Below are 14,437 nucleotides of genomic sequence, written 5' to 3' on the forward strand. Positions count from 1 at the left end.
AAGTGTATCCGGGACCACGTTATGTTGGAAGTTGAAACTAGGAATCTGGTTGCAGGTGATTACAGAGGACATAATTGATTTCCAAACATGAATGTCAAACTTGTTGTCAGCTACATTCAAACCTTACCGAGACAGCCATAGAAAACTAGAGGCCATATACTAACATATGTAGATGGTCATTTTTGGATGTCATGGTCTTTTGATAGGACCAGTGATGTAAGTTTCTTTAGATCCCAGAAATAAGAATGGAATTGAAACATGTTTTCTTGCATTTGTTTGGTTACAGAATCTAACAAATGAAGGTGTATCCTTCTCTAATTCCGATAATATAAGTTTCTTTTCCATTGTACGACTATTTCATTTTTTTTTTCAAATTGCTTACTTGCTATCATCTTGGGGATGCATCCGCTACTCTGTCTTTGACCTCTCTTGCGTACTCCATTGAAGCCATACCCAGAACTGTCAAGGGAAAAGAATATGCCCACCATGAAACGTTGAACCTTCATGGATTTCTAGAATAAGGTAGGCCTTCACATCTGTTTTGTTTCAGGAGACAAAACATAATGTTAGTTGCAAACTTGCAATGTTATTGAATTGGGTTTGGATTCCAACAATTTCCTTAAGAGTGTTGATTTAGACCTTGTGCTTCTATTTTAATAATTAGAGATATATTAGGAATTTCCATAATCCCATCCCATCCCCTAGTTTTTTATTACTTAATGTCGATTTTCTTGATTTTATTGAACCAGTCAAGTATGAATAAAATCCTGAAATAACTTTGTCAGTTTTCACTTCAGTTATATAAACTCATAATCCATTTGATATATACAAGTGGTCTAGTGAGAGTATTTGGCCATGGTTATTCTTGTTTGATGCCTTACTTTCTTATTGTTTTATTCTTGAAGGAGAAAATGGATATTTAGTCCAAACTTGCAGATGCTTTTGATAGTGTGATGTTTGAATGGACACAAAGACAATGCTCTCTCCTGAACTTTGTTCTACACTAGTAAAAAACAAGGTATTTTATTCAAACTGCCGATACTTTTTCCTCCATTATTAAATTATTGTTCTTCTGCTAAAGAACTGAGTTGTTTGCTTCCATAGTATTAAAACCGATACATGATTGAAATGCAGGTTTCATCTCGAAATGAGTTCGAAAATGTTCAGGAGAATAATGAGGTGGGTTCACAGTATTTTATTCCTAGCAAAGAGGAATCTCTTTTAGACGACACAAAGTATAAATCACAAACAAGGTAATGAGAGCACAGAGATGGATTCTTTTGCAAGTAGTTTACTTTGTGGATGAATAAAATACACTAGAAGTATTATTTGAAGTTCATCGTTGAGGTTGTAATATATATGTTTGTTAAATTATTTGAATGGTAGAGTTGGTGTAATTTGTGGATGAATATAAGTGGTTTTATATTGTTATTACTTGGTTGATTTTTATTTATTTTTTATAAAAGTTGTCTGTTTTGTAAGATTTGGTAGATTGTACAATGGATGCCAACCCAAAGTCACGTGGAGTACTAACTGTTTCTTGTAGGGGGTGCAAGTATCCCCAAAATTAAAACTGATTTTTAAAAAAAAAATATATCGACCATTAGTAATGGATATTTCCGTTACAAACAATAGTTAGTAAATACTAATGGATATATCCGTTAGAAATGACAAATTTAATCGGCTACCAACAGTTGGCTATCTGTTACAAAGAATTTTAGTAACGAATATAACCGTTACTAAAATTATTATTAGTAACAGTTATATCCGTTACTAAATTTGTCCTAAGTACGTGAGAGTGACGCCCCAGAACTAACGGATATAACCGTTAGTAAACGCATTTTCTGGTGTAGTGCCACATCCCATCTTCTTCCTCACAAAAATCCCCAACCCTAGCCGCCCAAGCCAACTCGCGACCGCCCGTTCACCCATACACACCACCACCTAACTTTTTCACAACCTGCTCCATTTTCAACCCCTATCAATCCCTACTCTAAATGACTCGAGTTCTTAAAATCGTGCCAGGACAAAATTTTCAAAACCTCTTCAATTCCGATATATTTGAAGTGCACTTCAAGGCTGAGATTAAAAGAAGAGGATGAGAACACTTGGTTTTGTTGGAAGGTGCAACTTATTCTCTCTGTCTCACTCTTTCATTTTATAACTGTATGCTTAGAGGGGAGGATGACCGCATCACGGTTGTCAAGGATGGTCGCTTGCTTGAGCTCACCAAGGAGGTGGTGAGTGGAGTTTTGGGGATTCCTATAAAGGCTTATGTTCAGACGGAACAGTCCCCAAATAACAAGACCATCGATGTGATGATGGTAGAGACACTTCTGGAGGGGGTGAAAAACCCCAAGTCTCACTGCACGTTTTAGAGTTCGCTGCGAAGGAATCAATTGGCAGTATCTCAGTAGATAGCCTACAACCTGCTAGGCTCAGCCAAGCCTTTTGATATGAGTAAGGTGATGCTCCATATTCAATGGATTCTTCAAGAGCAAAAGAGCATCTTCTGCATCATCACCTTCGTTTGGGAGCAACTCTATAAACTCAAGAAGTCCACCACTCTTCTACCAATGCTAGTCACCAGGATCATGTAGCACTAGGGGTTCGAGGCTACAGACGCCCTGGTGGAGGTCAAGGACGCTACCACAGGTCCTATCTATGCCTACTGGGTCCAGAAATTTTGGCTTCCACCTGCCGCCGAGCAAGCACGCCCAACTGAGAAGGTGGATTACTTCAGCTGAAGATATCACTCGACAGTTCACTCAGCCCATAGACGGAATTCACTTCCTCCATGGAGGCCAGAGGATTCTGTATTCGTACCTCCACCAGCTCAGGCAAACTCAGGGAGTCATCATAGTGGAACATCAGATTATCAGAAAGGAACATCAGACCCTTAGAGAGGAGCAGCGGTCCTTCCAGCAGGAGCAGCGACATTTTTAGCACAGTGTCACTAGAACACTGTAGAGCATTAGATACACGCTCCCACATAGTGATAGACACGTTAGGACCCGACATCATTAAGGGGAAGGATATTCTCGACGTTGAGACGAGTCACGCACGGATTCTGACTAGGCATCTCCCTAGTGTCCATATAAATAGTTTATAATCTTTAGTTGTTTGTTATTTTATTTTTCTTTATTATGACGTTTAATTATATGTTTAATATTATATATGCTTGTTTTATTTGTTTTCTTGTGGAATTTGGTATATGAGTAGAAGGTAATACAGATACATCATGCCAAATTTTTCCATTTTTCTTTCATGCATGCTTTCAAAAATACAAAAACCCAAAAAGATTTCATAGTAGAATAATTATCCCTAATATAATAAACCATGTATTTCTCGTTCTATATCAAACAACCCATGCACCAAACTTATTTGGGGGTGGTGTATTTTCATCATGAAGAACAGAATACAGGTGTATCACCATTTTTGCTCATATTTCTATGGTAATCTCTTTTCTTATCTCTTCATACTTTGAGGACAAAGCATAGTTCTATCTGGGGGTATAGTAAGATTTTGCAAAAACTATGCAATTTTCTATATAGTAGATATAATAGTATAATTCTTCATTTCTAAAAAGAAAATTGAAAAAAGACCAAAAATATTTTTTTGTTTAGTATTAAAAAGTCTTGTTTCCTTTTCTATGATGAATAAAAATTTTAAAAGTCTCATTATAGCAATAGAGTAAGGATTCGTTCTTTGAACTTAGACTAATATGTAGGAACCATTATTTCAGAACCAATATTTCTACAAACCGCGAGAACCACGCGCAGCGGAATCAATGGGGTTCTCACGATTTTGAATAGAAAACATACCTTTGAATCCGATTTAGATAACTCTGAAAATCCAAGCTTTATCAAATCCAAAATCAACCCCTTGATCTTCTGTTGTATTCCTTTAGAATAGATTGGACGTTGTGTGGATAACGATCTACCAATCCCCTTCTTTCTCACAAAGCTAGATCCAATTTTGGATCTATCTTTCCTTGCCTCTTTTTCTGTTCAGATGAATAGTGAATTTCAGCCAGAGAGAGATTATTCTATTTATAGGCTACAATAGGGACCATGAGGAGAAATTAGGGTTGGGCCTCCTGACGGGCTTGGGCTTCCCATGTTCGCTCAGAACACACGGCCCAAGTCCGACAACAAATGGCTTATTCCACTAAAGGCCATTGTTGCACTACCGCCCTAATCCCAAATTACGTGTCAGCGTTTATGGGCTCCATATTATATGCTCGTTGATCTCCCTGTGTTTAAGATATCAAATGTCCGTTGATTAAGTCAAGTTACTGACAACTACATTAATCAACTTTTTATGTCCTTGAGTAGTACCACTCAACCTCATTGTCATGTCGGAATAAATCCACCTGTAGGGTTTACATGACAATCTTTTTGAGCTCCTCAAGGGGACATCATCAACCCGACTTCTTGCGGGACACGGATTCCTTCTATAATCAATAGCACACCTTACATACAATGTCATTACCCAATCCATCGAGTTTGTTGATTCACAAATGAATCTCACTCATTGATGATTTAAAGCAATGTACAATGCATGTAAGTGCCCGTTATTATATCCGGATTAGGAGGACAAGCATCCATAATAACAGAGGCGTTTGTTCTCTTATGTAGTCAGTATAAAGAGAAATAACCTCACTTGGTCCTGTTCAATACACACAAAGTGTACTAGTGTAATCTTATAGTCAAGATAGACTAATACCAGATTATACTACAACCGTACCAATAGTTTGTCCAAATCCATCTAGGTTGTGAACGATTACTTATATTTTATAAGGTACTGATGATATGATCTTCTGTGTGTTCACACCATATCATCTATAACATAAAGTATTAGACACATGCATGTAACTAATAACATATATAATATGCATAACATTTGCCTATATGATTCTCATTCAAAATATAAAGAATTAGAGTTAATACAAAAGTAATGCTTTTAGTATATAACCCTATCATAATATACGTACAATAGTTTCTGCATCTTTTCATGAATGACATACATCAACATTTGTTTGTATATAGCAGTGAGTTTCTGAGACCAAGGTTAGAACAATTAAGTTCCATATCCTGTGAGAATCTAGCCAAAAGCCTCATCTGAATGAATATTGAGTGATGACACAAAGGATGTCTAATCAGCTCCCAAATGTGTGTTTTATTACCTTTATATTGCTACATTGCAGTCCCTCTTACGCTTAACGATAAGACAACTCATAGCTTTTATTGTCTTTTTCAGGTTAAAGAGTATTTTAGACCACTTATCATAAAAGTCGTGTCTTAGCACCAAAAGGAGTCTTAATCACGCTTATTATGAAGACCAGTAGCTGCTATGGAAAAGTGCAAAAAAAGTCAAAGTCAACCGGTCAAAGTCAAAAGTCAAAGCCCTCAAATCAGAAGACCAGAGATGGAGGCCCTTATCTCTAATTATGAATTTCTCCCTAAACCTATCTTAGTCATGAAGAAACCATAAAGCAAAAGTCAAAAGTGAAGTGTAAGGTGTCTAATTTATAATGGAGAATGACAAATCTGTAAAAGGCAAAAGTAGGGGTATATAATCAAAAAGCAAGGGAGAGAGAAACCATCCATTGTCTTAGGATCCAAACTATTTGGTTTGTTTAATTTCTTGTCTAGTATTTTCAATTCATGTTTTTACTTTCTTGTTGTTTTATTTTATTTCAATCAACTTGTTATCTACTTATTCTTATTTCAATCTTATTTACTTGTTCTTGTTCCAAGTTTCAATCTTCAATCTTGTTTACTTGTTCTTGTTTCAAGTTTTAATCAATCTTTACTTTCAATGTTTTCAAGTCATTTCAATACAACAACCAATGCTTTCAATGTTTTCATTAGCTTATAACCATTCTAATCCATACAAGAGTTTACCTTTCTTCTTCACATCTCCCTCACTCAAACTCTAAACAATTTAGGATGAACCTCACTCTTAAACAAACTTTTTGAAGTATACTCACTACTGTCTAAAGCTTCAATGTCCGTATAGAAAGACCACATGTCCACTTGCTTGATCACCACGCCATATCCTAAGAGAGAATTTAGGCCCTTTTTGGATCGATATAGCCAAATAAACGTTAAAACCCCAAAAAGATAGTTTTTCCTCTAGTTACCCCTCTTGAGCCTTCACCATTTTCTAAAAGCCTTTTTATTCTTCACCAAAAATTCCTAACCCGTTACAACACACAATAAAAAGCTTACCCAGCTGACGAGTTGAGAACTAGATGGATATCAAAAAAAGAGAAGAGAAGACCTTGTACAAAAACAAATCAGTTAATTGCTTCGAAAAGAAAAGAAAAGAAAGACCCACAAAAAACCACCACTCCAAAAAATCAAAGGAGTCAAAAATTGAATCTCCCAAAAGTTCAAAATCAAAAAGAGATGATATCGAATCTCCCAAAGTCAAAATCATATGGAGTCCCAAAGCCAAAGGGCTAAAAGAATGTATCGCAATTCGGAAGCAAAAGAACAAAATAAGGTTCTTCTCTGGTTACAAATATCGTGAAGACCCAATTTTTCAACTTATCAAATTTTGTTTTTTCCTTCCTTTTTATTTCTAAACCATCACCTTAGCCTTGTAACTCCTAATAAAAGACATCTAGCTCAATTAGGAATAGGATGGTGTGATAGTAAATGGCAAGCGTGATCAATCGACCCCGATTTCTTTGGACGTCATTTGAGTATGCGAGGAATATAAGTGCCCGCTGCAGCACTTGAGAGAACAAACCTTGAGTAAATATATTAGAGAGTTGTGATTGCAACACACCCCTGTGAGAACCCACCTTAAGGACGCTCTCCAAAAGTCTCAGAAATGACTTTGCTTTTGTATTTCATTGCTCATGTTTTGCACATTTATCTTTAGATGGTTAAATTACTATACATATGTTATTATAAGTTCAAAGGAGTTTGTCCTTATTCCCAGCTAATAAGATGTATGGATTTCTGAGAATAAATAAGGAAACAAGACCATTTGTACTAAATGGAAGAAGTTTGTGAGTACCTTCACTGGAAAACTCCCACGAGACTTAAAGCTCGTCCACTAGAGAATTCCTAGTGGTTTAAGGCCTTATTGCATACGGTCAATGCAATTGCACTTTGCGAAACGAGATTAGTATAACTTATAATAAATCACTCATTTGTGATCTTAGTTTTTTCTCTCATCCTTACTTGAGGACATGTAAGATACTATTTGGGGGTGGTGATCAGCTCCCAAATGTGCGTTTTATTACCCTTATATTACTACATTACAGCCCTTCTTACGTTTAATAAAAAGACAACTCATAGTTTTTATTGTATTTTTCAAGTTATAGAGAAATTCAAACCACTTATCATAAAAGCTGCGTCTTAGCACCAAAAGGAGTCTTAATCACTCTTATTATGAAGACCAGAAGTTGCTATGAAAAAGTGTTGAAAAAGTCAAAATCAAAGTCAAAGTCAAAACCCTCAACTCAAAAGACCAAAGATGGAGGTCCTTATCTAAAAATATGGAATTCTCCAAAACCTACCTTGATCAAGAAGAAATCAAAAAGCAAAAGCATAAAGTAAATGGTGAGGTGTCTCAAATATAATGGAGAAGGGCAAATCAGTAAAAGGCATAAAGTATGGGTATATAAACTAAAAGTTAGGGAGAGAGAATGCACCTAGACTTAATCTAGTGTCATGTAGGATTTAATTTCTAGTTTTTTTTTTCTTTCAAGTCATTTTTATTTTATTTTTCTTCATTTCAATCTTGTTATTTTGCTTTGTTATTCAATCAATCAATATTCTTTTGTTGTTCTTTGTTCCAATCTTTCATTTCAATACTTTCTTTCAATATTCATGTCATTTAATCTTCAAAACAACTTAAGTTTTCAATGTTCTTCATAAACTAAAAACTAAACAAGTCCTAAACTAAGAGTCTACATTCCTTTCTTTAACTCCCAACATTCAAACTCTAGACAATCTAGGATGAACCACATCAAAATCTTTGAGATACTCCAAACTAGTCTACTTCACTGGTCTGAAGATGAAGCACAAAATGCACCATACCAGCCATGATGTGTTGCGATACTCAAAAGAATAAGGAAGATTGGGTATTGTTGATCCAAGGACTTGGAATTCTACGTCTTACTGTGGATTTGTGTACAGAATAGCTACTAAAGAATAATCAATCTGGGTTAAGTGGACTTGGAGGCAACAAATAAAGGACAAATACTTTTGGATAATGAAGGTCCCAAGTGATTGTTCATGGGTATGGATAGGAGTCTTACAACACAGAAAGACAGCTAGGAAGTATATTAAGTATACTATAGCTAATGGCAAAGATACATGGTTCTGGCATGACCCCTGGCTGACAGATGAACCTCTGTTGACTCAAGCTTCTGCTAGGAATCTCTTTGACTTCCCAGTTGACACGAGAGTTAGTCACATTCTCTCAAATGGGATGTGGAACAAAAAATTTAGAATGCTTCAAGATGAGGATATGAGAAGTGCTAAACTACAAGTTCAAATCAACAATTTTGTTGAAAAAGATAGAGTGGTTTGGACCCTTTCAGTTACAGGTGCTTTCACTTCTAAGTCGGCTTATATGGCCTTGAGAAAGATTAGAGAAGAGGTTAAATGGTATAAGGTGGTGTGGGGGAAGTTGGTGGTTCCTAAACATTCCTTTACCATGTGGTAATTATTTGCAGGTTCTTTACCAACACAAGACAAGCTTATCAACAAGAAAGCGTTGAGCCACTCGAGTTACTGTCTATGTGAGAGCTCCACTAATGTAACACCCCATATTGTTTTGGGCCTGGGCTTTGCCAACCCATTTTTTTTAGATCCATGAAGAGAGCCAATTTCACGGTTCGAGATAAAACTAAATAAAAACAGCACCGACTATCGAAATCTCCTCATCCTTGTCTCTTTCTTTTTGGCTCAAAATCACCACTCACACATGGAGAAGATGAGGGGAACCTCAAATACCCTAAATGCATGATTGTTTGCTTTTAATATCTATTGTATATCAACACCCAAGAAGAAGAAATAGAGGGAAATCGGTATTGGAGCCAATTTGACACCTTTCACCAAAACAGTTGTATCTTTCTTTATATGGATTGAGTTTGGACGCTGTTGGGACCGTTGGAAACTAGATTGAAAGAAATTTTCGATGATATATTGCTCATGAGGTGATTTGGAGGGAGATGTTACAGTTTTTCAGATCTTTTATGGGCAGAAATTGATGATAGAGTTCAGTAGCAACGATGATTGGTGGGAGCCTTTGATCAGTTCGTTGGGACCTTTTTCATGGCGTTTTCTTACTCTGATTTTATGTTAACCAAGGCAAGTCTTCTTTACTTGTTTGCCTTATTTCTTACTGGGGTGTAGTGCTTGTGATTGTGTAAATAATTAGGTGTTTTTAATGTTTCATATTGACATGTTATATTCCCATGATTAAGGATAATTTTTATTGCTTGAAACATTATGTTCCTATGTTGATTAAGTGATGAATTAGGTGTAGTTCAGGTCTAAGTTTTGGTTATACATGCTGGAATATATATATGACATATGATGCATATATGTAGATTTTGTTATTTACTTGGTTTTATATGATGTTGACTTTGGTGTGTTAGTCGTTCAACTCTATCTATTGCTATGGTTTATTACTTTGAAACGTATTGTTCGTGATGATTCTTTTATGAATAGTCTGTCTCTTTCATTGTGTTGTTATATTGATATTGTCAATTGTTGTGTTTATGTGGGTTTGCTATGTATTATTCGATTGGTGCTTTGTACTATGATGTATGAGTAGCCCATCGTATGCCTGTATGAACTAATGTCAAGAAGTTCTTCTTATAGGCCATCGGTTGTATATTGATTAGTAATGAAATTGTGAAAAGAAATATAGTACGAAGGCTAGTGTTTACTTATATTGTATATTTTAGTGGTTAAGTCTTGTACTCGTGTTACTCTTATGATTGGTCATAAATATCCTTAATGATGGAAATGATGTGTTGTTTAACTTGATGTTGCATTTATTGTTTTTGGGGTCCTGCTCCCTTGAAAGTTCTTTAGACATGCTTGTAGAGTTGACTTGTTGGGCACATGGTTTTTACGCCCTTACAGATTTTTCAAGTGATTCTTGATCACGTGGAGAGAGAAGTTGGGATATTATTCGGGTTAGAACTTAGACACTTTGTTTTTGTTTCATATTTGTTAGTTAGCACCTATATTTGACTTATTGTAATGGTTTCATTTTGTAAACTGGTTGTTTAACTGCTCTGGCATTTGTCGAGATGGTTAAGTAGTTGGGTCCTCTGACTCATTATATCTTGGGATGGTCAGCTAGGATATAGTGGGTTTGGGGGCGTTATAGAGTGGTATCGGAGCATTAGGTTCAGGTGTCCTCATGGGAAGGGTACCTATAAAAAAATTTCAAAACCACGCTTAGGTTTCATTTTGAGGTGAGTTGAGTGAGGGGTGCTTGTTTAATGTTTAGAATGTTTGTTTGAATGTAAGGAATATGTGTTTGCATATGCAAATCTTTGTCGTGCTCGTGTTTTAAATTGGGTTTTGATAGGTGTTGTTACCAACTTAGGCTTGGTGAAATGAGTTTGTCTTTTTGAATTGTTATTGTCTGTAGGTTATGACAAATTCATGCCTTGTTGATTTGTCAGAATGAAATGGTTTGTTTTTCTGCCGAGTGAGTAAAATGCATTATTGTTTGGCCGAGTGAATTGGTGTTTTGAAAAATAATTTGGTAGTATGTATTGTAATGGGAATGATGACTGCAGCGTTTGTAATGTGTCTCTCAGGCGGTTCATAACGATTGTTTTTGAGATATTGATTTTCGTGTTAGTCATTTGTGTAATTAGAACTTGATTGAAAAATATATTTGTTTTTGGGTGATCGTTTTATACTTTTTGTTATTGTGGTGAATTTGATAGTAATGGATATTTGGTATTAGTTTTATTGATGTGTTGTTGGGTGTAATACAAATTGTATGACTGTTGATAAAATAATGGATTTAGGTTCCCTTGGTTATATGTGAATATATGATAAGTTAAATGATGATATGGTGATTATATACGATCGGTGGTTAGTGGGAGGTGTGTGTATGTGCCTTTAGGGCCCATACCTCTCAACTTTCAGGGGGAAGATAACCGCTTGTGAGACCATAGGGAGCAAGTGACCCTGAAAGTTTTGTAATTGGTATCTATGCATGTTTAGTGGGAGGTATGTGTGTGCGCCTTTGGGGTCGTACCTCTCAACTTTCAGGGGGGGCGGGGGGGAAGATGACCGCTTGTGCACAAGAGACCCCTGAAAGCTTTGTAATTTTTCCAGGATGGTGTATATTATGTTTAGCCACTTGCGAGGCGCCATAGGGCTTTACCTCAGTGGAGGGCTGCAAGTGTGGTCCCTGGAAATATCTATCTATATATATGGTTTGATATGGATGTTGAAAGCTTTGTAATATTTCCAGGAGGGTGTATATTATTTTTTGCCACTTGCCGAGGCCATAGGGCAGTACCTCATTAGAGGGAGTTTTGCAGCAAGTGTGGTCTCTGGAAATATCAATATATATGGTTTGATATGGATGTTGACAATATGTGTGACTGATTTCTGATATATATAATTTTGTGGTTAGTCAGGAGGAAGATCTATCACTTGTGAGTGAGGTCTTTGTGTTAGTCCTCCTGAACAAGAGGGAGTTTTACAGCTTGTGAGGCCTTTGTTGGAAGGAGTTTACCACAAGTGAGATCCTATGGGGATGGTACCTCTTGTGAAAGATTATTAAGTTATTAATGTTGTAAAAGATTTTTTTTTTTAAGTGAAAAAAATTATTGTTCCGGAATTATATTTTATTAGATACTCCAATTTCGATCAGTATGTTGTTTTGAAAATTCTATAGTTACATTTTATTTTATTATGTACTTACGTCCTTTATTTCTTTTTGATGTGGTTGTATTTGACATATAGTGTTACGAACTATGTGTATGTAATGTGTGCGATATCGTTGGTTATCTTCTACATAAAACCTAAACAACATGTATGATGGAACCCCATATATGGTTGATTCTTACACGTGATTAAAAGGGGAAGGAGAACTTGGAGATCAAATGCTTTGGTAGTGGAAATGAGCTTACTAAAGATTTGGTGAACGTTAGATTGTCGTTGGAATTAAACTTTACTTAAGGGATTGACCTGAGAAGTTTTGTTTCATTCAATTTCGCGGTGAATTTTCACCTTTGAATTGAGGTTAATATAATTTGTGATTATTGATGATTATGAAATCCAGTGGTGGTAAAAACGACTATTGGGTAATCTAGTGGAAAATCGTGGAGTTGCTTTGATTGGGCTAATACAGGTTAATATTTTAGTTTACATACTTGGATTTGGATTTGGATATCTAATGTGAACTTTAAAGTTGGAGACTTCAATTGTTCTTATTGTCACCTGAGCCTTTTATGATTGTGATTGCCTTGTTGATTCCTTTCTCAGTAATTTTGTGCTTTGGGAAGCGCTTGTCAATAATGTATGCATCTTTTGTATATTGAGGTATGATATGGTTTTCTTAGTTCCAAGTTTTAAGAGTTCCTGTTACTGTTTGCCCCAGATTTGATTATACACCGACTATCTGAAGGACTTTGTGGTGAAATAGAATTGAAAGTATGTTAACTAGTTGGGTGACACGACTCCTCACAAAGGACTTTGTGGTAATTAATTTGGTCTTGGGTAGCAACTTTAGAATGGGTTGAACTTTAGTGAAAGGATTGATAAGTAAAGTTTTGTCTAATTTGATTTTGTAGTGAATTTCATATTATGGGTTAAAAATTTTCCATGTTGATTTGGATTGAACGTAATGTCATCTAGTGATTATGACTGATTGTGAATCCCATTGGTGATTGAAGGTAATGGATAATCTAGTCGGGAATCATGGGATGGTTTTAATTGAGGATTATTTGGGTTACTATAAGTTAATCTCTTCATTTTCATATTTGGAGTCGGTTATCAAATGTAATTTTAGAGTTGGAGACTACTACTCTTATAGACCAATTGTTCTTTTGCAATTAGTGTTGTTCTATTCCCACAACTCTCGTGCTTTGGAGAGCGCTTGTCCATAACACATGTATCTTTTGTCTATCGAGATATGATACGGTTTTCTTAATACGCAATTTTGAGCGTTCTTATTGCAACCGGTCTAGGGATTTGACTATGTATGAACTCTCTAAAGGAATTTGTGGTCAAATAGCATTGAGCGTGTGTTAACTGAACTAGCTGGGTAGCGTGACTCTGCTCACAGAAGTGATTATGGTTTTGAGTAGCAACTTTGGAATGTGTTCAGCAAGGTGATGTCTTATCTCTCTTCTCTTGTCGTATGATGTGATATTTACTTTGCCAAGTCTTGTGGATTAATTGAATTTTGAGGACGAAATTCTTTTTAAGGTGGGAAGAATGTAAAACCCCATATTGTTTTGGGCCTGGGCTTTGCCAACCCATTTTTTTTAGATCCATGAAGAGAGCCCACTTCACGGTTCAAGATAAAACCAGGGAAAAACAGGACCAACTGTCGAAATCTCCTCATCCTTGTCTCTTCTTTTTGGCTCAAAATCACCACTCACACATGGAGAAGATGAGGGGAACCTCAAATACCCTAAATTCATGGTTGTTTCCTTATAATATCTATTGTATATCAACACCCAAGAAGAAGAAATAGTGGGAAATTGGTATTGGAGCCAATTTGACACCTTTCACCAAAACAGTTGTATCTTTCTTTATATGGATTAGGTTTGGACGCCGTTGGGATCGTTGGAAACTAGATTGAAAGAACTTTCCGATGATATATGGCTCATGAGGTGATTTGGAGGGAGACGTTATAGTTTTTCAGATCTTTTATGGGCAAAAATTGATGACAGAGTTCAGTAGCAATGATGATTGGTGGGAGCCTTTGATCAGTTCATTGGGACCTTTTTCATGGCGTTTTCTTACTCTGATTTTATGGTAACCAAGGCAAGTCTTCTTTACTTGTTTGCCTTATTTCTTACTGGGGTGTAGTGCTTGTGATTGTGTAAATAATTGGGTGTTTTTCATGTTTCATATTGACTTGTTGTATTCCCATGATTAAGGATAATTTTTATTGCTTGAAACATTATGTTCCTATGTTGATTAAGTGATGAATTGGCATTCATTGGATCATCTCCAAGTAAATCAATTATTGGACAAGAATTGAGAGCTATTGCTGAGAGTATAAAGGTAGCCATCAACAATGGTTATACAAGACTAGCAATGCGATCAGACTCCCTGAGAGCAGTAAACATCTTTCATGGTATTGAGAAGGCGCCATAGTACTGTAACAATATAGTGGCATCCTTTGCATCTCTTAGAAATTTTTTTGAGTTGTTAGATGTAAAACATGTTTTTAGATAAGGGAATCAGGT

At 36.0% G+C, this 14,437-nt stretch overlaps 1 protein-coding gene and 1 long non-coding RNA gene across 2 annotated transcripts; both read left to right on the forward strand.

The window, feature by feature from the left end:
- Positions 1–348: 348 nt before the first annotated feature.
- On the forward strand, positions 349–1,411 carry LOC147483460 (uncharacterized). Its single transcript, XR_015205803.1, has 3 exons — positions 349–522; positions 906–1,018; positions 1,135–1,411. It is a non-coding gene; the product is annotated as an uncharacterized LOC147483460 (long non-coding RNA).
- Positions 1,412–8,238: 6,827 nt separating this feature from the next.
- On the forward strand, positions 8,239–8,694 carry LOC147483461 (uncharacterized). The gene has a single exon (XM_086579570.1). It carries the CDS (start codon positions 8,239–8,241, stop codon positions 8,692–8,694), a length of 456 nt encoding a protein of 151 aa, XP_086435696.1.
- The last annotated feature ends 5,743 nt before the right edge of the window (positions 8,695–14,437 follow it).

This window comes from Coptis chinensis, chromosome 8, assembly GCF_015680905.1.
Source record: "Coptis chinensis isolate HL-2020 chromosome 8, ASM1568090v1, whole genome shotgun sequence".
In the NCBI taxonomy this organism is placed as follows: Eukaryota; Viridiplantae; Streptophyta; class Magnoliopsida; order Ranunculales; family Ranunculaceae; genus Coptis; species Coptis chinensis.